This window comes from Malurus melanocephalus, unplaced genomic scaffold (assembly GCF_030028575.1).
Source record: "Malurus melanocephalus ecotype Western Australia unplaced genomic scaffold, MMel_1.1 scaffold_448, whole genome shotgun sequence".
NCBI lineage: Eukaryota > Metazoa > Chordata > Aves > Passeriformes > Maluridae > Malurus > Malurus melanocephalus.
The window spans coordinates 102,770-127,843 of NW_026623680.1; the positions used below are offsets into that span (position 1 = coordinate 102,770).

Below are 25,074 nucleotides of genomic sequence, written 5' to 3' on the forward strand. Positions count from 1 at the left end.
AAAAAAAAAAAAAAAAAAAAAAAAAAAAAAAGTTCATATTGTAGATTTCACTGTAGGTTTCACTTAGTGATAAAAACCAGAGCAATCAACAGCACATTATCACCAAAATAGATCACATTTGTGTCCAGAAGTATTTCTGCTACATATATCATGTTTCCTATAATCAAAATTGTGATGTGCTCTGGGGTGAATTTGAAACATATGTTTTAACATTTACTATTCATTGTGGAACCAGGCTGAATTCAAGCCTATAATGTAAGACAGAACAGACCTGACCCAAATCTCCAAATACTGATATTTTCTCTTTCTTTTACCATAACTGTCCATTTTCTGTTTTCAGCCTCCTGGAAAACCAATGACTGTGGTGAATAAAATACTTCATCATCAACTTCTTCAGGTTTTCTGGGTAAACAGTGTAAAAAAGTCCAATTGGAAGCAGCAGATTTTGTAGTCTGTAGATTAAAAGCATATAAATATAAAGACATGTGTGAGGATATTAATAAAATCCTTAACTAGTAAAAAGGTTAAAAATTTTTATATTAGCTCCCATTCTGGTTTCTTGGATGATGAATTTGGAAGAATACCCCAGACTTCAAAAGAATTCCTTGTCTGTGAATAAGATGGGAATATCTCCATGCAAGTCTGTAGGAGCTCAATGCTGACATCACAAARGTCAAATACTTGGATTTCTCTGACTTTTGAAGAGGAGTGAAATCCCCTCTCCTGCTCGTGTTCTGGAGCTGGATCTCATTGGAAAGCTCTAACAGAGGCCAAGCCATGTGGCATGTATGAGGTAACTCAAACTTTGTTATCTTTTTTTAAGCTGGAGGGAGGTTTTCATGTGGATTTTCCATGGCTTCACTTAAAAAAAAAAAACCCAAACTCATGCTTTCTTGATGTTAATTCTTATAAATTTAAATACAAAAACATAAACAAAAAACTCTCAATTTTTACCTGCATTGTAATCTGATAACCTTGGAAGGCCTTTAATCTTTCTTTCTTTTCCTCTTCTYGTCCCATGCTTATCCATGTGTCTGTAACTAAGACATTGGCACTGTCTGCAGCTTCCAAGGGGTCTGTTGTGAGAAGTAAYTTGGTTCCATACTAATGTGAATAAAATAAGGAGAATCACTAAGACAAGGAATTTCAATTTCGTTTTTAATGAAATTAAACTCTATTCAAACAATTCTACTTGGCTGCTTCTTAGTCACCTACCTCTTTGGAGTTCTGTTCAGTTATTTTAGTTATTCTGAGGTCTGGTTCAAAGCCCTGACAAAAGAGATKATAGGTAACACATCATGGAACATATATAAGATCTTCACTAATTATTAACACAGGTTAGAAAAATACTGATTGAATCATTTGCATGGGAAGAACAATATCTTTCAGATAATATGTTAAAAGTGTATTTTGGAGATAAAGTGGTGCAAAATTTTCTAAAAACATAAGAAAAACGTATTTCGCCAGTTACAGAATTAAATGTGTGTAYRACATATATATTTTTTTTTMRTTCTAAACTGATTTWTCAAAGAATTTKGTGTTGTATAKCAATGCAACACATTAAAATGTTGYACCACCAATTTAAACAAAATGAGATGCAACACTTCCCCACCAATTTAAACCAAAAGAGACAAAACACTTCCACTCATTTGAAATTCCATCATTCGGACCCAGGCTTCTTTTTTTTTTGATAGGGGAAAAGGCACTGGATGACTTTGTAGCACTTTATCAAATGGAATTGAAATTGATTTATATTGCTGTCATGAATTCCTCCCACCTTTTATGAACTTGGTATTACTCCTGCTTTGCCTCAAAGTAACTGGGTCAGGATTTTTTACCTTGGTTCTGAAAATAGGCACTCAAAATAGATGCAGGCACCCCCAGCTGAGGCCTTTGACAAATGCCTGAGTGTTTGAGACGAGCCTGAGTGAAGTTTGCCATCTTTTCTCCACAAGCATGGTTTTCCTTACCCTGGGAGTGGCAATCTGCAGGTGCATTCCCAGCTTTGCAGCGCTCGTCATGAAGGACTGGAGGACRTTGTTTCCATCCCCGATCCAGGCAATGGTGAGCCCCTTCAGCCCTCCAAAGTACTCCTGCCAAAGGAATCACAAGTGCTGGGATTACATTCCAGAGGAGCTGGGCAGGCTGGGAATGATGGSACAGCCTTCAAATGCCACCTGCATGGCCCACATGTGGAATTACTGCTCCTACAGGATGGGCACGGAGGGAAAGCCTCACATGTCATACAAGAAGGCCCAAGTGCTGCAGCTTTCTCCTGGAGAAGGACACGTTGGCACATGTGCCACGTGGTGAGGCTCAGGCTGAGGGATCCAGCCCCAGACACGAAGTGATTTTAACATCACTGTTGTACAGCTGTTCATTGGGACTCATTAACATCAGTGAATGTTAGAAATTACTGATTTAGAGACAGTCCTAATGCCTGGAATAGAATTCCTTCCAGCTTTCCCCCAAATTGTGAAAATATCCCTGTTGAGGTTTGCTCTGGCTTAGTTCCCTCTACGTGCTGTTCCCTTTGGCCATGGCAGTGCCATGCCCTGGGACTGCATCCCCACCCCACAGCTGCACAGGACAGCAAAGAGCAGCACTCTGAAAGCAGCTGTGCCACTCATGGCCTGCAGCATTTGTTCTCCATTGTACAGGCAGAGTGCAAGGTTTTGTTTTTTTTAAATGTGGATTACCCGAACTTGAAATAGCATTACAGAGTTAACTGTAGCTTTGCCTGATGGCACTTTCAGCCTGGCCATGTGCAGTCACTCTGTCCCTCAAACCCAACAGATAAGGCCTAAGGAGGAACAAGAGTAACAGAAGTTACATATTTCCAGTGCAGGACATGTGAGGTTCCTTAACAAGCCTTGTTTTAAATATGCATGTTTATAGGTACTTAAATTGATAACAAAAATTTTGCAAAGACATGAGCAAATACTCCTATAAGCCTGCTCTGTAAAACTCTRCCTCATTACTTGAAACACATTCTGGAGAGCCTTTTATCCTTAGTTCAAATCTGGGCCATGCTACAATTGCATTGTAGTAGCTGGAAGCCAGACAGTGTTTCAACACTTTGTGTGACATGATTCAATGCTTGTCAGAGAGGATAAGCACCCACATTGTACTAAGTGGCAACCTTGCAGGCARTTGCAGAAAAGATGCCAAAACACTGAACAGGAAAAGGGCTGGGACTACCCCTCCTCTCCTGGCAGCAGCTTCTCCTAAACAAATTGTGAAGCTGTTCCAGAACAAAGTTATTGGCATTTCTTCCAGTGACCACAATTTTGAGTCAAAAAATAGTAGTACTTGAAATATTGAATAACAATTAAGTGCTGCAAAAATCTAAACTTATTAGAGTCCTAGACTGTCCAGATTTAAGGGCTAAAACTATGGTATTGCAAAAATACCGCTTTTTCAGCTGAAGTTTGTTAACAGCAGGCTCATTGGCAGAGGCTGTATGCAAGGGCATTTAGAGAAGAGCAAATCAGGACTTTGTGGTCATGGAAGTTATTTCAGTATAACCATTCTGCAGGTCTCTAAGGATCTTTCAAAGTCCTTCCACATCTCCTAGCAATGGTACTCCTAGGAGAAGGCCAAACTGCAGCATTTATTTAAGGTGTTTCCATTTAGGGCTTAGTGATAGTTGAGACATGAGCCCATAGCCAGAAGAAAATGGGACAGAGTTCTTTTCATCTTACTGTTTAAAAATAGACTTCTCAGCCTTAATTCTCAAAGCATTGGCTGGAGTCACAAATATACTGCTATGTTAAACAACTTCCRCCTTATTGCCAGCTGCTACTCTGCATTAAAAGAAGCACAGTGCATACAAAATACTTACCTCTGTTTTCCCAAGCCACTAGCTGCTACAGATATGAAGTACTGGACATGTCTGTAAATGCACCACAAAGCCTCATCTGCAGTGATACTGTGTAGAGTGGACGTATTTGAACTGATTTTAATGAAGACATTTTGCTGATGGAAGGAGTCATAGCAAGGCAGAATCAAGCTGTGTGTGTGTGCTACTAGAGCCTGTTTTATACCCTGTGCTAGGCTTTATGCAGCCACTGGTGCACTGCTGCAGTGATTCAAAGCTCTTCATCTAAAGCTGGCTCAGTGTGACTGTGACTGTACTGCTGATAAGCAAACACACACCCTCAGCTTCTGAGAAAGATGAGGTGACTCTGTTGGCCAGAACCAGAAAGATTTGAGGCCACACAGAAGCTACTGTAAATGAGACATGCTCCCCCTCCTGCCCGCTCCCCCATTTATACAACCAACAGATGAAATCCTGCTAAAAGTATTTTGCCATGATGGGAACATTCTTATTTAGATTCAATGAGAGCCTATACAATACCAGCAGATCACCAGAGCCTCTGAAGATATTTCCCCATTTCATCCGTCCCCAATTTTTCCAGCCTCTGTTACATTGATGTAGGTTTTATACCAGCAAGGGTGTTCTGCTCTTTCTCTCTACATTTGGAACACAACTCCTAAAGCCACACAAAAAAATAACCTATTTAGAAACTCTAGTGCCCTTCTCCCTTACGAACCCTCTTTGGCAAACTAGTAATTGCTGCTGTAGTACCATAATATTTGCCTTTGTTATTCTCATGAAAAATCCCAGCTAAATAATTAATACCAATGTTACATTCAACTTTTTCAACCTCACATTGCTTTTAAAATGTTTCATTCTGTTTTTTATCCATGGCTGCAGTGTATCAGTGTATCCAACCCTGTGAAAAAATAAGCATGYTCAGTGATTTGACCCTTCTGTATGTGTGGAGAAGACTGGGTTAACTAATTAGGGACATTTGTGTCTGCCTCTGCCTGGACTTGCTTCCAGTGAGACTAAAACTCTGACACCATTATAGATTGAAACTCTGACACCAATATAGATTAATTCTGAAATGTTTGACCACAACTGTCATAACAGCCCTCAATTAAAAGAAGCTTTTGAATAATGAATCAATAATCTGTCAAATTTTAAAATGAAATGGCAGGGACTAATCAAAGCTTAGGCCCTTTGGGAGACAGTGCAATCCAGTAAATGAGAAACTGGGCAACCTAGGATCTTCTGGTTCTCAAACTGGGCTTAGGACAAATGCTGGGCCAGTTATCTTTCTTACTCCCACACTGGTTTTTGTCATGCATATTGTATATTTAGAGGATCAGGCCACATCTTAGTTGAGATTTCTAATAGTTAGAATAATGAAGATGAGGACAATGGTGATGAATTTGAAAATGATAATAACTTCTGGTCTTGGGGTCACGCCTTGGGAGAAGTTGAGAATATATTGCAGCCCTCTTCAAGCTGGGCTACACTATTTGTTATGCTGTTTAAAAAGAAATCACTGGTGTATTTCTTATGCCAACCATTGCTTTCTGAAAAAGAAAATTCCCCCCAGACCAGTGACATAAAAAGCTAGTGGCATATGGATCCACTCTAATTACCAGTCTGGCCATCCTGCAGTCAGCTACAAGTTAGCTGATTTAGCCAGTGACATTAATATCAATTGAATCGATGTCAATACCCAGGCTGTGTTTGGAATACAAATTGTGTGGTGCTGCCCTCCAGCCAAGCTGAGCAGAGCAGAAGCTGTGAGCCACAGCTCCCAGGACACTGAGAGGCACAGGGTGGGTGTTACACATCTGCAGCACAAGCAGAGGAGTGAAGTGGCTCGGTGTGTGCACACTGCCAGCACACRAACACACAATCTTTAAAGGCCAAAYCCCCAAACCCTCAAAATCAGGTTCTTTATGTGTTTACAACCATTTCAAGYGGGTTATAACTCAAGAGCAAAATCAGTTCAGTGCAACTTTTAAGAAACAAGGTAGTATATATATGCTAAGAAAAAAAAATTTAACTTGGCATAGCAGAGGGCATTGACCCTGAGAACAGTATCAAAGGACAGAACTTGCAGTCAAACATGTGGGGATCCAGGCTGCTCAGGAAGAGGGCACTGAGCAGCAGGATGTTGAACTTGAGGAATCCCACTCCAATATGCATAATAGAAGCACACTGTATGATCTGAAAAGAACACCCTGAACATTTACAGAAGGAGCATTTGCCCTGAATACAGAATGAGAATTGACAGCCCTGAAAATAAGGCAGCTGCATTGTTTGGGGGATGCAATGGACTCTACTGAAATAACCACACTAAAATRCACCTGTGAAAAGGGAATCAGAAGCTATAAGGAAGGAAACATTTTGACAAAACAAAYGAAGCAATTATGTAGTTTCAGGCCTAGGAGAAAGTGCTTGAAGAGGATTCAAGMAGGCACATGATGAAGTTAATAGGATATAGAAAATGAAAGAACAAAAATGTGCYAAGCATGAAGAGGGCCAGAGTGCATGTAGAGATCCACTGGCAAATGCAGAAAGAGAAAAAAGAAAAGGAAAAAAATAGTACATTTTGGTTATGAACTGACAGCAGGGAAGAGCAAATCCAGGCATGAAAATATTTACGGGGATAGRGAAGAGACTTTTTTAAAGAGAAATAAGCTGCACAAAATCTATAGCTACAAGTAAATATAAGGCTAGCAGTCTGTGCCCCTAGACTAGTTTGCATACGTATATAAATCAAATAAATTGCCTGTACATTGCACAGAAGCAGTCTAAATATTATATATGGACTTTCAACTCATTAAAGAATCAGTGGTAACATTCCACATCCCTGTATAAATCTTCTTGCAGGCAATACTTGGATGACATCTTGCTGAAAACCCCATAAGAAACTTGATTGTGGTAAGTAGCAACTAGGCCCCGTGGGTCACATCTCTTCAAGAGTTAATCTCACTTCTGTGACCTGGTAAAGCTCATTATATGATTAAAATGTTGTTTCATTACCTGCCAGTCTACTGCAATTYGCTGTACAGGGCAAAGAGRAAAAAAGGGAGCAGAGGAAGAGGTSAGAAAGMGAAAGTTCAGGCAGTGCCATCACCCACAGGGAGCTGCTGAGAGCTCCCCCCTGCCTGCCCCTCTCACCTTGGTAAGAAAGCACGAATGGAAAGTGTGTCAGCAGCCAGCAGTGCAACWTGCCCTTGGCATAGCAGGGTGGCCACCCAGCTGCCCTGTAAAATCTCCTGACAAGCTCTGGRCTAGGGAGCATGCTGGAAATAATCGGGCAGAGATAGGCAGGTGAAGGAAATGGTGCTCTGCTTGTTGGGCTGAGTGTGAAAGTGCTACAAATTTCAAAAAACGTCCATGTCTGCCTAAAAGCTGAGCATTCCTTATGGTCTCTGTAAGTGATCACTTTGTCATGACACCTCTCCATGTCAAATACTTCTTTTGTTTGAGCACCAACTGTTACGGAGCTGTTTCTTCATCGGGTAAAACGGGCAGGGATGCTCTTCCCAAAGGACAGCAAGTACAGCCATGTGCTGTTGATGCTGCCCCAGGTATTCAAACCAGRGGACAGTGCAGACTGTGTGCTCATGTTCACCTGCAGCTTCTACCATGGCTGCCCTGTACGAGGGTGCAATGGAGGAGGAGCAGAGGGTGATCAATAGGGCATGTACTCATCCTGATATTTTGCAAACGTTTCCCCCTAAGACCAGTGAAAAAGAGATGCATCTCTAGAAGGTGATTGAGTTGCTCAGTGGTCTCTCTTTACTGGCTGGAGTAGAGTGCAACAGCACTCGGAATCTGGGTGCTGGARTCAGTGGCTTGGATAAAACCAGGTTTAGAGGGAGAGATATCCGTGGTTGTGTGAACTGTGAGTCACAGCTTATTCCTGAAGATTGCTATTCACAAGTGATAAAATGCTAATTAACAAGGTGTTTACAAGGCAGAACAGCCCACAAAACACAACCAGAACATTCTCCTGATTTATATTAGCCCACAGTGTTTACAACAAAATATGCCATTCTCATTACAGCTTACAGTCTTATGCAATTTGAACATTGAGATTAGTTCAGTGTGATCTCACAAATCTCCCTTCTCCTGAGGTCTGTGAAGAATTTTAATCTCAAGTTCACCAATTTTTGCTGGTCTCTTCATTTTAAGTGTAAAAAAAATTAAGAAAACCTTGAAGTAATATTTTAAAAACACTTTTTTTTTCATATTTAAGGTTTAAAGCATGAATAATTTAATATTACTCTCACTCGATCTTTCCCACATAGTGAATGTCCCATGGCAAAGTCTCCAACAGCTGAGAAACACAGCTGAATGAATCAGGAAATTATTCTTCTCTACCATTTCAAGCAGTATGTTTRTTATTCATTCAGAAAGTAAACAAGGTCAGAGGAGTTCATCATAGTTGTCAACCAGCCCTGCAGTATAATAATCTTTTTTTATAAGCCAGATCCTCAATTGATWGTAAAACCRCATAGTCCTTCTGTTCAGAGATAARCATCTGGTATTCYGTGTGTAAAATGTTATCCTGCTGTCAGATCCACTATTACATCAGATAAAAATAAAAAATACTATCTCTTTTAGCAATTCTTTGTTGTGAGCAAAGTTTAATCTGGTTAAAGTGCCTGAACATTAATCGTTTGTACTGGTAACACTAYCTGGCTTTTCAAAACAAATTTGTTCAACCAGTTTCCAAATATATAAATAGTGATTCCTTTTAAGCTGTCCACAGATTAGGGAGGAATCAAGAGCAAACTACTGAGTATCTTTAAGTCAATGGAAAAACTTTTGCTGGCTTTGCCTGAGCCAGCTTCTCATCTTTGTCTTAATATRTACAGCCCTCTGTACATTCTTTGAATTGCAGACCAATTCCAGTGAAGTACTTAATTCTGTGCTTAACTTCAGTCCCATTACAACTGACAGGACTATGTAATTGTTTCAAATTAAAAGGTCCTTAATTATATTGCTGGATTAAGATCTCTTTAAACAACATGCGCTATGTAATTACTACTTTGAAAAACCTAGGCATAAATGGTTTTGAAGCTGACTTCCCCAAATACTTACTAAAACTTGGCAAAAAGAAGTTGTTTGTATTTTTACCTGAAGTGTTARGTAATCAGCTAAAATCTGGAGAGGATGATGTAAATCGGATAATCCATTGATTATTGGGATTGTGGCTTCTKTTGCCATCAGGTCCAGATCATTATGGTTATAAACTCGAGCCAAGATTGCATTTGTCATGCTGGACAGCACCCTARAGATGGCAGAAAATACTCAAGTCAAACATAATAAATATACCCATGTTGCACTCTTCAGCATGCAACACATAAATATTAATGAGAAATGGTAATGAATCAACATTTTTCAGCTATCTGAATAATTTATCATGCCTGCAGAACATGCTCAAATGTAGTCATTTAACAAGCTGCTAATAAGCAAGAAGTTTCACTTCCTAMCACTACTGTATTAAGTAAAAGAAAACTGCTGCTGTATTTTGTTTTTCTTCTCTTTAGCATTTCATTGTAGATGGAACATTGATACATGTTGAGCTCACTGAACTAAGATAACAGATTGTGTGATACTGCAACATTTGAAGAATTTGATAACCTCAGACGAGATAAGGTAAATGACTTTTTCAGTCTTTTRGCAAAGAACAAATGTAGAATTGACTGAATATTACAGACTCTGTATGGTAGCCTGACTTTGTGAGGCTCAGCAATACAGATCTGTTTTAGATTACCACAATTGCKTACTGATCTTAATAAACACAGAAACAGAACAGGCTGCTGTTGTTCTCCTGCTTTCTCCTACCTYCACACCTGTGTATTGACTTACACGGTATCAGTGTTCAAGTAATGCCCAAATTTGAAACTCAGTGTAAAGAAGGAGATTGCAGGAGCCCCTGTACCACTTTAGCATTAACCTCATTTGCTAAAGTGTGAAAGACACAGAGATTAGCATAGTGGATTAGCATAGTRTACTCTGAAATTTTTAGATAAATTAAATATGGATTGAAGCTCTTAATTTCTCTGCATTTCTGTGTTTTAATCAGGCCCTGAAGCTTGACTTTGAAGTAGCATTTTGTGTGTTTTCACATTATCTGTAATAGAAATTTAAAACAAAACAAGGGAGGACTGAATTAGAARTGTATGGAAAAAATCCTTGCAGTATCTGTCTTYCTGATTAGCCATGACAAATTCTTGYATCTCCTCTTATGGAAATAAGACTGTTAATACCATCAGCAGCAAGGTCTCCTGATGAAGTCAGTAACTAATATTTTCTACTGACACCAGACACTCCTCACACAAGCAAAACTCTTATAAAATGTTACAAGATTGCCTGTAGAGCTCTCTAAAGAATAGACTGCCAATAGCAGCTACAAATGAAAAGGAGGAACTGAACAAGGCATTTACCAATTACAAAGTACTGGAACAATTTCTGTTGGTGCCAGTATTTCTTCCTAGCTCACCAGTTCCTTTCTCTGGGGGAGATCTGTTTGTTCTGAACTATGCATTAGGGATGTGATGCATGGTCCCTTTTGTTAGCCATCTCACAAGTGTCCACCCAAAACCAGACAAAACCAGTCCCYATCAGCCAAGGAAAAGCGACAATCACACTGGGAAATCGCTCATTTTCCTTATGCCTTTTTTTTCCTTTAGGGTGGCAAGACAGCTGATTTCTATGTGAAGCAGCTGACCAAGAAATTGAAAAAGATGGTTCCTTYATAGGGTGTGCCATCAGGGGAAATTTAGTCATAATCACCAACTAGTGTAAACTGCTGGGGTTTTATCTTTTGTCTGTTGAAAGTACATCCAATCTTATTRGACTCCTACCAGCAAGACATCAGACAGTCCTTCTGCCAGCATTTCTAGATGTCATGTTTTACAGCAGGAAAATCACCTGTAAACTGGCTTTATTCTTTGTCAGATCAAGATAAAACTAAGTTTGGGGGAAAAAAAAAAACCAAATAAATAAACCTCACCTGAAGGTCTCTGATTACAGGAGAATGATGAAATCTCCAGYAATCAAATAATTTTAAAGGAAACCATATAAAGCTAGAACTGCATGGAAAAAAAAATCTGAACAGGTAAGAGTCTTACCAAAGGTGAAGTTTTGGAAAGTGAAGAGCTGTAAGCACAGGCTTATCAGGTTATTATTRCCTGTCTTATATTTAGTGTTCTTATTTTATCACCCATTACAAGGTCTTTCTTTTCATTGTTTTGCAAAACTGTGAGAATAGGAACTTCATAATCCCAGAGCCTGGAAATATGTTGTATTGGAATAGTGAGTACATTAGAATGCTGCATATATCTCTTTTCAAAGTAATTTTTATTTCTGCAGAGAAAACCTGACTTTTTTTTTCTCAACTGTATCCTCTGAGGAATCCAAAATTAAACACAAAATATGCCTTTTTGGTATGGCAGATCTCTGCATTTGAAAATGGGGTATTTGCATACATTTTGCATAGCATACTGCTATGCATGGGAGTTTTGCTTGTGTTTTGAAAGTACATATCCATTCAAAAGTTTTAAACTTCTGTCAAGGCTACTTCACTGTCACTCATAGTCTCACAGGGACCTATGGTGGATGTGTTCTCAGTGAAGTAAAYCCGTTCCCCATAAATGCAGAGATTAATGCCCTAATAATTCCAGTGGACTGGTAAAAGGTCCTCAGGGCTGCCACTGAACCTTATGGCCACTGAGCTTTAGTGATGCCCAGTGGAACTGCACTACAGTGGGAAATACAGACACAGTACTTATATTTCATTTCAGGTAATATATCAGACATGTTAAACAGCACTGAACGGCTTAGAGCTCCTTAATGGGCGGTAACTTTTAGCCACTGTGTCAGCGTGAATGTAAATGTCTTGTGAAGCATGGARGGGCTGATTTATGAGCAGGTAATAAGTCACTAAAAAAATGTTCACAGCAGCAAAGCTTTCAACCCTTACCTGCAGCAGTTCTAATAAAAACRGTGACGTTTATAGATCTGTGCCCCTTTCACTTTAAGTCTCAATCTCAAGTACTTCCAAGGCCTTCAGAGCCCTAGACACATGGCTGTAAATATTTTAAATACCCTCTGGGTCTACTACAGGCATTCCTTTTTTTTATYCCCACATTAACTGAATGAGATTGGGATGTCATCTTTCATTCACAAGAAGGACCAAGGAATTAACACTCCGGTTGTTCTTTTGGGGAAACTGCTCAGCCTTGATTATGTAGTCAGTAATACTTCTGCTGATTGCAAGCAGGAATGGATTAGAGCAGGTGGGACTCTGCAAGGACTTAGGAAAACACTCTGCCCACAGTGGCAGGTGAGAGCTGTGACTCAGCAGAGGAGCAAAAYCCCCAGGTTGGTCATAAATAGGGATTTGTCCTGGAAGAGCAAGCAGTGACAGAGGAAAGGGGGCTGAAGGCATGCTTGGGAAGTGGGTATTGTTGGAACTTTATCCACAGAATGGGAATGCCTTCAGAACAGCTGGAAGATTTGCTTGCTTCTATTTATTGCCTTGTTTCTTGTAGTATATTGTCTGCCTTTTTGCTTGTGCAAAGGCCATTGAGGAGACTGTAAACAAAAGATTCAATGTCCCTTTAGTGTCCCATTTGGGAAGAAGAAGAAATGAAAACTGTCCTGTACAAAGCTTTGTTTGTGTGTCAGAACACACCTGGATTTGCTGTAGGGTTGGCACTTGAATGGCAGAGAGCCTCTGGGTGARTGTCCTGCATGGCTGCTGGGATGATGCTTGGGGAGGTTCTGGCAGGGAAGCGCTGTGGAAGGGCCCTGATTGCATCCTTCCCCTTGCTGAAGGTTTGGCTGCWGGGGCTCAYAGCCAGCTTTGCAATAGRGCAGATTGGGGCTGTGAGATGGTRAGAGGAATGGAGCACTTCTCCTACSAGAAARSCTGAGAGAACTGGCATTATTCAGCCTGGAAAAGAGAAGGCTCTGGGCTGATCCAATTGCAGCCTTTCAGCACCTGAAGGGAGCCTACAGGAAAGATGGAGAGGGACAATTTACAGGAGCCTCGAGTGACAGGACAGGGGGAAATGGTTTCAAACTGACAGAGAGTAGGAGTAGGTTTAGATTGGCTATTAGGAGGAAATTCTTTCCTGTGAAGGTGGTGATGCACTGGCACAGGTTGCCCAGAGAAGCTGTGGATGCCCCATCCCTGGAAGTGTTCCAGGCCAGGCTGGATGGGGCTCTGAGAAACTTGGTCTAGTGAAACATATGCCTGTCCATGACCTGGCAACCAAGGAATCAAGGAACCCCAAGGGGGGTTGGAATGAGATAATACTCAAAGTCTCTTCCAAATCAAAACATTCTACAATTCTATTGTTGCAGCTCACTTTGATACTGGCAGAGTTATGTATCTAGTGAGAGTTAAGTACTTTCAAGCCTCAAGGAGCTGAAATTTTTACTTTCCACCATCAACATCCATATGTTTTCCACTTCAGTAGTTAAAAACAAGAAAGGAAAATTTAAAATGTTCACATGTTTGATCTATTTTCTTAAATTTTCCTTGGATTTCATCACAGAGAGCAGCAACATGGTYCTCTAACAATCTCTCCCACTGACTAAGAAATGTGGTATTCAGCAGAGGCAATGGAACTCAGCTGCCTGATTGCATATTTTGAATTGAGCCTGATGAGCTTGACACTGAGTATCTTTCACCAGAACAAAAAGGACCACGCACACACTGCTGACCTTCCAACAGCTGGGCCTGACTGAATCGACCTCAGGCTGCAAAAGGGCTGCCTGGAAAGCAGGATAATGCTAAGGCTAGATGGAGCTTTAATTTATGGAATGCTACAGAAAACAGCAGTAGCACCTGCAAACATGACCTCATGCTCTGCCTGCTTTCTGCAACATCAGAGGGAGTCCACTGGAGTAAAACCCTGAGAGCTCAGTACCTTCCTGTGACAGCAATAAAGATAGGCTTCTACCCATCCCTGCATGCATGTGGGACTGAGCAAGACTGAGATCTTCCAGGGATGCCAGTCAGAGAAGGGAGCCATAGCCCAGCCTCTTCAGCAGTCCTGACAGTGGGTACAGCTGTGGAGGAGGGCACAGGAAATCTGAAACTGGGTGCAAAGTGTTGGTCCAGTTTCGTGCTGCTAGGGGGTATCAGAAAGGCCCTCAGTGCCACCCTGTCACTGCAGGAAGGCTACTACAGCAGGCTAAGGCCCACCTGCAGCTGGCCTAACTAACATAAATAGTGTCTTTGCTTTTTGATTTTACCCCCAGAGCAGCAGAATCAAGTCTTGATTGAATATATGTGTTATCATCAGTGGAGTTACACCACTACTGAGGTTCATAAAATGTTTCCTTTTGTAAACGTAACCCTAATTAATGCTCTATATGCCRAAATAATTCTCAGTTTGGGAAGTTTTGGACACCTTGAGTGGATGGAATAATGATTTACTGAGCTACAGATTCTGTGAGCTTATCTGTAAATATTTTAGAAATTTGGAYTACCTTTCGACATTTTCCAGAAAGAAAATATTAGTTTCCAAAATTCTGCAAGGCAGATGTCAGCCCAATCAATTACCAAATATTGTGATCAGTCAAGTGACATTTTACCAACCTTGCTGTATCTGTGAGACTCTCATTAGTGCCCAGATGTATATCTTGTGTTGTAAGGAAGGAAGGATGTCCTCCAAGGAGAGCAAAGCCTACAGCGAGCATAAATTAAAAACAGATAAATTAAACACCAGCGCCTCATATTTATAGCTAAGATTCAAAATCTTCTTGATATAAAATACAACAATAAAAGTAGAACTCAGCAGGACTAATTATTTTAGMATTTAATGCTAATTATTTTAGCATTTGATGCACAGAATACAAATRCTTTGGAATAAACCCACTCAAATGTGATGCCTTACTGAAACCCTCAGCCATGAGTTCTGAGCTGTGATCACAGGAAGAGTCATTCAAGCTCCAAGGCTACACATTGCCACAAGCCTCACTGTGGCTCCCTGTTAGGAGCCAGGTAATCCATTCATCATGCTGCATTTCTTCTTCAAGAGACTTTGCATCCCAGAAGTACCATCTGAGTCACCAGGTGTAATTCCACATCCTTTAAAGTATCTATACTATCTTTCATGTGAAATCACTCAGGCAGAAAACCCTAATACTCCTCATACACTGTAACAAACTAATACTCCTCATACACTGTAACAAACTTTGTTTTGGTAACAAATGACCAAGTGCCTTATAAATGAGACCTACAGAGAAAAGGAGAGGTCTCAGAGAGAAAATAGAAAAGGAAAGATCTTAAGTCCTGCCAGCATCCCTCTACCTTGTAATACTTAGGAATTTTCAAGGTGGCCSAAGGAACTGGATGGATTAGGTCTAAAGAATAAAATCCGTTCCTGAACAGGAAACCATGGAAAGACTTGRGCATCATTTAAGAATATAAAACACTTCTGAGAACTTTGGAGGTGTCTCGGTAATGTTTTGGATGAAGACAAATTACATGTTAAGGGTAACTCTCAGGTTATCTATCTCTGCCTTTAGTTGCACCACCACTAGAAAGTTATCACAAGTAATCAGCTGACACAGGGAGAAAAACCACTTCTTTTCATCAGCATTTGAGTCTCTGTGCCTTTGCCTGGTTCAAGTCTAAAGCTTCTTTTTACTGCGTGTAAAGTCCATCATGACCCCATATTGGGAGGACAGGGCCTGATGGGGCTGTTTTAGGAAGTGTCAGAGATGGCTTGGCATATGCCTAGCACAGGACACAGGGTCCCTCAGCTGGGGATGTGCAAASTGTAGGATTTGAACTGGGCTGTAGGTAGCATTTTCTGTGTGCTGGTGAAGATTTTCCACATAAGAACAACTCCCTTCTAGCCCAGAAATTTTCTACAGGATGATCCTGCCCTGTCACTAGTATTTATGATGGAGAAAATTTCCAGAGAATCTTAGTGTGGACAAACCAGCCTTGTTGAGACAACACTGAGGGTGTGAGTCTTTTATTGGGACAAAAATCTAGAAAGAAGCCCATCTTTATTTACATGGCCAGGAAGAGAAAGGCTGCATACAGCACARAAAAGTAGACACAGTTTGTTTACCAGGTCTGGAGATGCTGATGAATTTCGCTCTGTTAAAAGAAAAGAAAAAAAAAGAAAAAAAAAACCAAGAGGAAAAAAAAGAGGAGAAACTGAAGAAAAAACTAGAAGGTCCAAACCTGCTCAGACTTCTTGTATCCATTAGATGGCACTGCTGACAGATTCAACACTGTAGTACAGGCCAGCTATAGATTAAAAACTTCATCTCACAGCTACTCTTCAAAGAAGGATTAAATSAGGACTGAACACTGAAACCTTTCAGAGATAAAACCAACAGGTACAGGCAGCAGGCCTGGGCCCCACAACTGGGCTCTTTACACAGAGCAACCCTTATTAASTTCCAGCAGTAGGGTTAAGGTGAGGTCTTCCACTTCCCATCAGTTCAGTCAGTCTCTAGAGTTTAAAATATAATAGCTAAAAATAGCACTGGCAAATCATTGTCTTTGGACTGCCTCAATTTCCTTAAATGTCAGATTAAAAGTAACGATGCTCTAGGTCCCACCTAAAGGGCAAATTTTTGCTCCCTCTATCCGGTGTACACTCACTATATTGAATGGGCCCTTTTTAATTTCTTGCTTTCATTAAGGATTGCTCCAAATCTCAACAATATTGTAAGTCAAACACAGCAAACCTTTAAGAATGAAGCATCATTTATTTTATTATTACTTTTTTGCTGTTAGAAAGAMCTATTCATACATTTGTTTGCTGTTTTCACCTCCCCCTGCAGCTCAGGCACAAATACTGTATTTACAGGAAAGTGTATGCAAACTACACATTATAGCCTGTTTATTCTGTGCAAGTTTTTTAAGTCAAGACCTCAAGGATGAAAAGTCTTTGGCAGTAACTTTTTCTTCCACTTCTTGTGGATTTTTTTTGCAGTCATATACAATTATGTGAGTGATTTATTCCCACGAGTTCCACACAATACAACAGCTCTGCATTTTAGGATTCTAAATGCATACACTTTGATAGATGATTCCCACTTCAGGCAAGCTCCCATGGACATTTTCTGTTTTCTATAAATGAAAGCCAGGTTAAAAAAAAAAAAAAAAAAAAAAGGGAATCTAGACATTTATTTAGAATTGCCAGACGTCAGGCAGCCCAGTCAGAGCTGCCACCCAGAGTCTGTGTACACAGCAGAGACCTGATGTGCTGGGCTTTCTGCTCATGAACTGGCCATCTGTGCAGGGCCTGGGAACATATTTCCATCCAAAACTTTCTGTCCGGAAATACAGGAGCTCTATGCTCTAGCTTTGTATACAGTTGCAGAGACAAAATCTTTGCTTCAGATTCTTTCATCCAGACTACAAGTAGAAAGACAAAAAAATGATGACTTTTGAAATTATGCAGGCACCAGTTCAGCAAATGAACACTGGAGTGCTGCATTAAACTGGGAGATTTAATCCTCTTTGGTGTCACAACCTGGTCACATCCAAAGCCATATGCTATACATTTATATGAATTGTGGTATCTTCAACAAACTACTAAATGTTCATACTGCAAATCCAGAATAGATTGTTAGCTCATGTCCACACTTCTCACTACTGTTAGTTCTCAAAATACACAGTTTCATTCCTCATGCTGTGTCACAYTATTGACCCCACCTAGGCAGACTCTTTCAGACAGGACATGAGCACTTGTGGATGAAATCTCTGTCCCAGACTGTCCCTGATGCATGGGGCAGGAGGGCCAAAACAAATCCCGTAGTTCACATGTTGGTTACACAGTTGTGGGGCTGTCTCTAGGAGACCCACAAAATCATCTTCTCAAACTCAAAGGATCTTTTTYAAAATTTCAAGACATGTGGATTTGCATTTATTAATTTCCTCATTGCCTGCCAGGACATAAAAAATATGAAGTATTTTTCCATTTAGACTGATAACAAAAAACTCTCCTAGGCAGTAATTACTGAACATTCCTAAAGCAGAAGCTAAAAACTGATAAGCAGTTTTTAAAAGTTTTTTTAAGCTACCCATTTAAGCAAAGAGTAAACTAAGAGCGCACTTGGCCCCTCTGTAATGTGGCCAAATGAAATAATACTTAGCAATTCCAACAGAAAACAGACCCAGTATTCCCGCCATGTCATACCAGCCCTGTTACATTAGTTCATATGCAATGCTGCAAATTATTTCTGTGACTCTGTGTAGCAGTCTTCAGGCATGAACACATGTTCCTCTCACCCCACTGTATAASAGTGAGTTGGGAGTAATTCCACTAAAGCCATTGGCAATGAACCCCCGTAAGGCTGTTAAGATCTTGCTTATTCCAGTGAACAACAAGAGAAGGTAGACTGAGCTTTTCTGCCTGCAYTGCTTCCTCTCCARTTCTATCCTGTGAAATATTGTCTGYATTCAGCATYTGTGAAATGGTTGGATTTATTTATGACTTATTCACTAAAACATAACTGCAGCTGTGTATTTTAAGAGCAACAGTGACAATCAGAATATTTGACACCAAAGCTATAACAAAACCAGGGCATTCACCTTTGTGCCATGCCTGAGGATGTTTATTTTGCAAGTAATCTATGACCATGTGCAACACTTCTGTTTTCAAAAAGAACACAAGATTTTATGYGGAATGGGTATGGGACTCTGACTGAAGAGGTGACATTTTCCAGTGTAATAGCAGAGATGTCACATTTTCCAATATAATAGCCAGTGATAGAAATAAATCTACTAGGCTGCTCTACAGAACTGGATTTACTTTGCCACTACTCTATGGAAGTTACTTCTAGTTCTACATTAAACTTACAACATCACTACTTATCTTGGAAATGGTAAAATTATATGGGTTTCAGAAATACACATAAGGACAAGATTAAAGAGGCAATGATTTATATCCCAAGGAGCTGCACATTATTCACTACAGTKGCAATGTCATTAGAACAAGAGTYCAGAGAAACAGGACGTTGGAAAACMTCAAATGTCAACTGATCTATTAMAAYGCATWAGAAATTAAYGTTTTGATAATCTTCAATTGATCTTGACAACTGGGAGAAATGCACAAATGTCATCCCTAAGTTAAAGAAGGGCAAGAAGGAGGACCCAGAGAATACTGGCTAGGCAGCCTCGCCTCAATCCGTGGGAAAGTGATGGAGCAGCTAATCCTGGACACAATTTTGAGGGAGATTTAGGTCAAGAAAATCATCAGGAGCAGTCAACTTGGCTTCACCAAGAGGAAGTCACGCTTAAGCAGCTTGATAAACCGCTATGACTTTATGACTGGCCTGGTAGATGAGGAGAGGGCAGTGGGTATTGTCTGCCTGGACTTCATTGTGTCCCTTGAGAGTGTSTCCCATGAGATCCTCACAGCCAAGCTGTGGATGTCTGGGCTGGATGAGCAGATGGTGAGCTCAGAACGGTCCAAATGGCMAGGTCTGAGGGTGGTGATCAGCAGCACAAAGTCCAGTTGGASGSCAGGGACCAGTGGTAGCCCAGGGGTCAGTACTGGGTCCAGTCCTGTTTAACATCTGTGTTAATGACCTCAATGAAATAATGTGGTTTCAGTTACATTTGCTGATGACAAAAATCTGGGAGAAGTTGCTGGTACACCATGCAGTCATTGTGCCATTCAGAGGGACCCAAACAGGCTGGAAAAATRGTCTGACAGGAACCCTACGAAATTCAGCAAGGAAAGATGCAAAGCCCCTGCACCTGAGGAGGAACAGCCCCACGCACCAGAACTTAATGGCGCCTCCCAGCTGAGAAGCAGCTTGGCAAAAAAGGATTTAGGGATCCTGGTGGACAGCAAATTGAACAGGATCCAGCAGTGTGTGTTCCTGTCCGGCAAGGGTGCTGAGTGATGTCCTGGACTGCAGCACACAGTTTACTGCCAGGAGGTGGAGGGAGGGGATCCTTCCTCTTTATTCACCACTGGTGAGGACAAAATTGGACTGTCCAGATTTGGTATCCTCAGTATGAGAAACATGGACATATTGGATACAGTTGGTATGCCCATATTAGCAAAGGGTCACAAAGAGGACTGAGGGGCTGGAGCATATTTCACAGGAGAAGAAAAGCTGAGAGGGCTGGCACTGCCCAGCCTAGARTACAGAAGGCCCAGGGGGAATGTTGCTAATGTGTATGAGCACCTGAAGGAAGGATGCAAAGAAGACAGAGCCAGGTGTTTTTCAGTGGTGCAATAGGCACAAACTGAAACATGGGAAGATCCCTCTGAARCCCAGGGAACTCCATTTACTGAAAGGCTGATTGAGCAATGGCATAGGTTGCCCCAGAAGATCATGGATTCTTTGTCCTTGGAGATATTCAAAAGCCTTCAGGTCATCATTCTGGACAACTGCTCCTGCTTGAGCAACAGGTTGGAACAGATGATTTTAAGCAATCACTTCCAACCTCAAGTATTCTGTGATTCTATTCATTTGTTTTCTCAGTAATGGTGTTCTTTATGGGCACAGTGGCAGTAGGAATTCTGAAAAGATTTCCAYGGTGTTAATGTCCCAAAAAACTCCTAGACATTGTACAGAGAAGATTTTGTAATCCGTGCCTTCCCAGTCTCTACTCTGCAATGAAATCCACTGATTTTCATTTAGCTGTTCTTGAGAGTTACAAGGYTTGTTTAGATTAATCTCATCACCAGGACCTTGTCCTACAAGTGACCTCTCTCAAGTTATWGAAGGGACAACTCTTGGGAAGTGCTACTCGAGGTGACTTAGGAACTTTATAAATAAACTCTTCAACCCATTGCAATTGTCCACTTTCACTGGACATTTGAAACTTGGTATTAAATTATCTCATTTAGCCCACACACGTGGGYCCTCATTTGTTTTGAGTTAGAAATTCCAAGGAGGGAGTAATTTGTGTTAAAAAAGCAGCTGAAATGTAGAGAGTTTTTGTGGACAGAAGAAGCTTGAGTCTGCCTTTGAAGCAAAGTCTTAGGYTTAACAGACCTAAGACCAATTAACTGAAGGTGTGAAGCTAATGCACAGAAGCTAAACTGCATTAAATTCCCTTGTGGAAGCTCTCACTCAGAAATAAATTTGTTTTATTTCACTGGAGCTTAATTCCCTCATTCCCTTGGATGAATTTATGTGCATTAACTCCCATCCTTAAGTTAATTCATTTGAACTTTCCAGAGCTTCCGCCTTCCATAAGCCTTCAAAAGCCGAGGACTAAGCAATGTTCCACCCAGAATACAGAAGAATGAAGGATAAACAGATCCAGAGAATTCATTACCTGGCCATATACCAGAGAATTCATTACCTGGCYRTATACCAGGATGGCAGGCAACAAGAAACTGAACTGAAAACTCAGGATTTAAAAGATGGGTGGGGTATTCACAGAGAGGGAATGCACATTTTTAAGTCCTGATTATCTGGAGAAAACAGAAAGCAACAACAAGTCTGCTTAAAGAGCAGGATCAGCATGGAAACGGCTGTGCCAGACATTACAAAGAAAAATTCAGAAATTATTTRAGTTAACATATCTGCTTCTTCCTTCCATTAATTTTTCCTTCTCCCTTACAGCTTGTAAAGAAATGTGAATACTCAACAGGTTTTCTGTCCCATCACTAGGGAGAAGTGAGCRATGCTGGGTCAACTTAAATGAGAGAAGGGCAAGCTTCTTCCTTTGTGCACCACCAGTACATAGTTATTCCTTGCTATGAATGAATGATTGATGAATAATTTATTTCAGCAGTGCCATTGAATTCAGAACAATCATGCAAATAAAGACACCACATGTACATGTTTCAGTGTTTGCAGGACTGTAACCTAAAAGAAAAATGTTCCATTRCCTGATCTTATTAGGCTAATACCCTTGAGTCTCCATCAAGTTATCTTCCCCTGTAGGTAATCATGTTATTTTTTTCCCTGAATTTATACCAAGGCATTRCTGTGATTCCCAGCCTAAACACGTACTTTGAAATGTAACAATGGTAATGCATAATACATTGGAAAAATATTTATTAGAGCTTGCACAAAATTAAATTTGTGATGCTTGCTGAAATAGATGTTAGGAAATGTGCCTCTTGCCAGTACAGCTAGGAGCTTACACCCGAAATGCCTACTTCTGCCTGTTACTTCATTTCTGATCTATCATGTTTTGGAAGAATTTGACAAAATTTCAGTGACCAAAGCCATGTGCTTGTGAAATTAATATGCAAGGTGAAACAAAAATAGCCACCATTCTTTTTTTATTTTTGCTTTCACATTTTAGATTACTCATGAGGAGAAATTGCTAAATACATAATAATGCAGTGTATTTCAGTACACTCAATGCATACAGTTTCATATAAAGTCTTAGTGTGCCATTGCTCAGACCTACCTGTTTCTGCAGACAATCTTGTTCTTGTGCTTCTCTTCTCAAAAATCATGGCCAAAGATTTTCCTTGCATCAGAGGCAAATACTGAAACATGAAAATTGAAGGAAACTTCAATTTCATAGCCATTATATACTTTAAAGTATGAAATACTTCTTGAACATTTTAATTCACCATTAGAAAARTTGCACAGTGGTTTTTTAAACTGTAGCTTTGTCGTCCTGCCCTTCAGTAAATTTATTAGCAGTGGAAAGGCTAAAGGCAGAGAAGCAATACTAGGGGCAAAAGCAACTGTATTTTGGCACTTAATTTGAGCCAGCATTAAGGAGAACTCAGATACTAATTTAATCCCATGCAGGGATGTGTCTTCCATTTTCTACACTTGGTGCTGCATTTACACCATGTGTGGATGGATGGGGTTAGGTGATAACAGGGAGTTAGATGCACAAACCTTTTTAACCTTTCCATTCACAAAGTCTTCTGAAGTATTTAAAGAACATCTTGACACTTTATAGGAAGGCTCTTTGATTTGTAGCACATGTTCTATGATATTTAAGAGCTCAGGAGATTTTGCTTATGACAAGACAGCTGAATGGCTTATTCTCAATACTCTTCAGAACAGTATTTATTTCAACATCTGAGGGACCTAAATGACCTAAGTTAAATCATTTTACCTCTCCTTTGTGCTTTATCCTTTGTTTCAAATCTGAGGCCATCCACARCAAATACTTCAGTTCATCTGCTGTGTAGTTCTGCAGAGTAAGGAGGTCTCGACCTTTCAGATGAACATTCATTTGAGCTGATGTCCCATACCTGTGTCAAAAGAGTGAAAAATACACATTTTTTGTGTCATTTGCTGCTAAATCATATCCATACAAAAGCTGATGAGCAAGCAMCTGAAATCTCTGCCACTCCCCTTACATGACCCAGCAGTATCATCCTGATAGACTGTATTAATTAGTTTAAATAACTCCTGTCAGAGAGGCACAGCAYGTCACAATGCACTATATCGATGGCCACTGTAACAATGTTTCAAATTGTAAGATAACATGTTAATTAGGTTTGTTTTCTTTTGTCTCCTGAGATGCATATGGCAACTGCATGCTGCCTGTCAAAGGAAGCCATTCAGAACCTGGTAAAATGACTTATGTGTAGACCTCAAAGCTGCTCTTTCAGGATACAGAATAACAGAAATGGATCTTGATGSTGTTTCTCCCTCCATTGTGCATTGTGCACTTGCCATGTTCCCACCCCACTGTTACGAAAGGTGGCATTTCTATAAATGTCTATGAAATCCCTTCATTACACTGGGGGAAAAGAGTAAAAAAAAAACAAAAAAACAAAAAAACAAACCAAAAAAGAGCCTTACTGTACCACAAAAGAGACATTCTGGACATGTGGTATGCAGTGTATATCTGGCCTGCAGCCAGATTTAGGACTTCAGAATCACATGAAATTGGATGCTGATAATCATACACAGAAGTTACACGATCAAATTTCTTCTAGATGCCTCTTAGATGAAGCATCTTAATGAAAGTCATGTCCAAGCCCATGTTCCACAGGCTAAAGCTTAACAAGGCAGCGTGGCACTTCAGATCATTCTCTGGCCCAATGCTTACAGCCCCCTTTAGCACTACACACTCCACACTTAGTCCATTGCTAAGGTTTAGATGAGAAGGAACTAAACATGTCTTTTTATTTAAAGGCAACACTTTTAACTGATCTAATTAAGTCCTCGGACTTGGGCACTTGTAGCTCCTGATGTGCCCAGAGCCCTGTGAGGTTTTGGACATGGTCCCACTTATAGCCCTGCCTTTGGAGGGTGGGCTRTTCAAAGMACAAGCAATTGAACAGAGGGTCGAAGCCAGGGACTCCTGGGCAGTGGCTCCATAYCCAGGTGTTACGATCCCATGAGGGAGAGATGCCTGTGCCCGAATGAAGGAGTAAATGAGAGCACACAATGACAGCATATGGATTTGATTAAGGATGGATTTTATTTAACAAGAAAGGAGAGATAGAGAGATAGAAAGAAGTAGGAAAGAGACCTCAGAGAGAGAGAGAGAGAGTGAGTGAACAAGAAAAAGATAATCAGCTGGACCTAAATGATCTTCAAGGTCTTTCCCTTCATTCTGTGATTCTAGAGCATGYGTCGATGAGTCTTTTCATTGGATATTGTTATTTACTACTACTATTTTATCTTCTTCATCTTAATCTTCTTGTTCTTTACTGCTACTACTACTATAATTTCTTTTTCTTCATTTAGTCTCGTATTTTTCTTCTTGTTTTTCTTGTTCTCYATCTTCTTATTAATTACTAAWATTATTTCTTCTTMTTCTTATTCTTATTCTTGTCATTCTTATAATTGTTATTCAACTTCTTATTCTAACTCTTATTCTTAATTTCTTCCCCTTCATTATCTTCTTCTCCTTCTTCTTTCTTCGTTTACTACTACCACTATGACTTCTTCCTCTTCTTTATCTTATTCTTCTTATTCAACATATTATTTTTAGTTATTCTGTTTCTTATTTACTATTAACTACCACTGTATCTTCATCATCTTCTTATTCTTATTCCTATCCTTATTCTTATAAATATTTTTTGGGGTTTTTTTTGGGGGGGGGGTTAAATTTTTTTTTGGTGGGGATTTTTGTGGTTTTTTTCCTTACTCCTACGGTTTCCCAAAGCAAAGTTGCATTGCGATGGCAGGATGGTTTGTGCGGCAGTCCTGCTCAGCCTGGATGGAGCCGTGCAGGCAAAGGCCGCCCGTGCGGCTCCCTCAGGACGCCGGGCGGGCTCCGGTGCAGCCGCCACCTGCGGGGCCCGGGCTGGCGCTGGCAGCGGGCGCTGCTCGTCCGGCGGTGCCCTCAGGCAGGG

At 40.4% G+C, this 25,074-nt stretch overlaps 1 protein-coding gene across 1 annotated transcript in view; it reads right to left on the reverse strand.

The window, feature by feature from the left end:
- The window catches only part of OTC (ornithine transcarbamylase), a 31,642-nt gene that overhangs the window by 2,466 nt on the left and 4,102 nt on the right, over positions 1 to 25,074 (reverse strand). Inside the window, exons 2-9 of the mRNA XM_057380339.1 lie at positions 22,875 to 23,013; positions 22,206 to 22,287; positions 14,442 to 14,529; positions 8,960 to 9,113; positions 1,971 to 2,093; positions 1,216 to 1,269; positions 955 to 1,104; positions 315 to 452 (exon numbers count right to left, since the gene is read on the reverse strand). Coding sequence (XP_057236322.1) covers positions 315 to 452; positions 955 to 1,104; positions 1,216 to 1,269; positions 1,971 to 2,093; positions 8,960 to 9,113; positions 14,442 to 14,529; positions 22,206 to 22,287; positions 22,875 to 23,013 — 928 coding nt within the window. The remainder of the gene's footprint in view (positions 1 to 314; positions 453 to 954; positions 1,105 to 1,215; positions 1,270 to 1,970; positions 2,094 to 8,959; positions 9,114 to 14,441; positions 14,530 to 22,205; positions 22,288 to 22,874; positions 23,014 to 25,074) is intronic.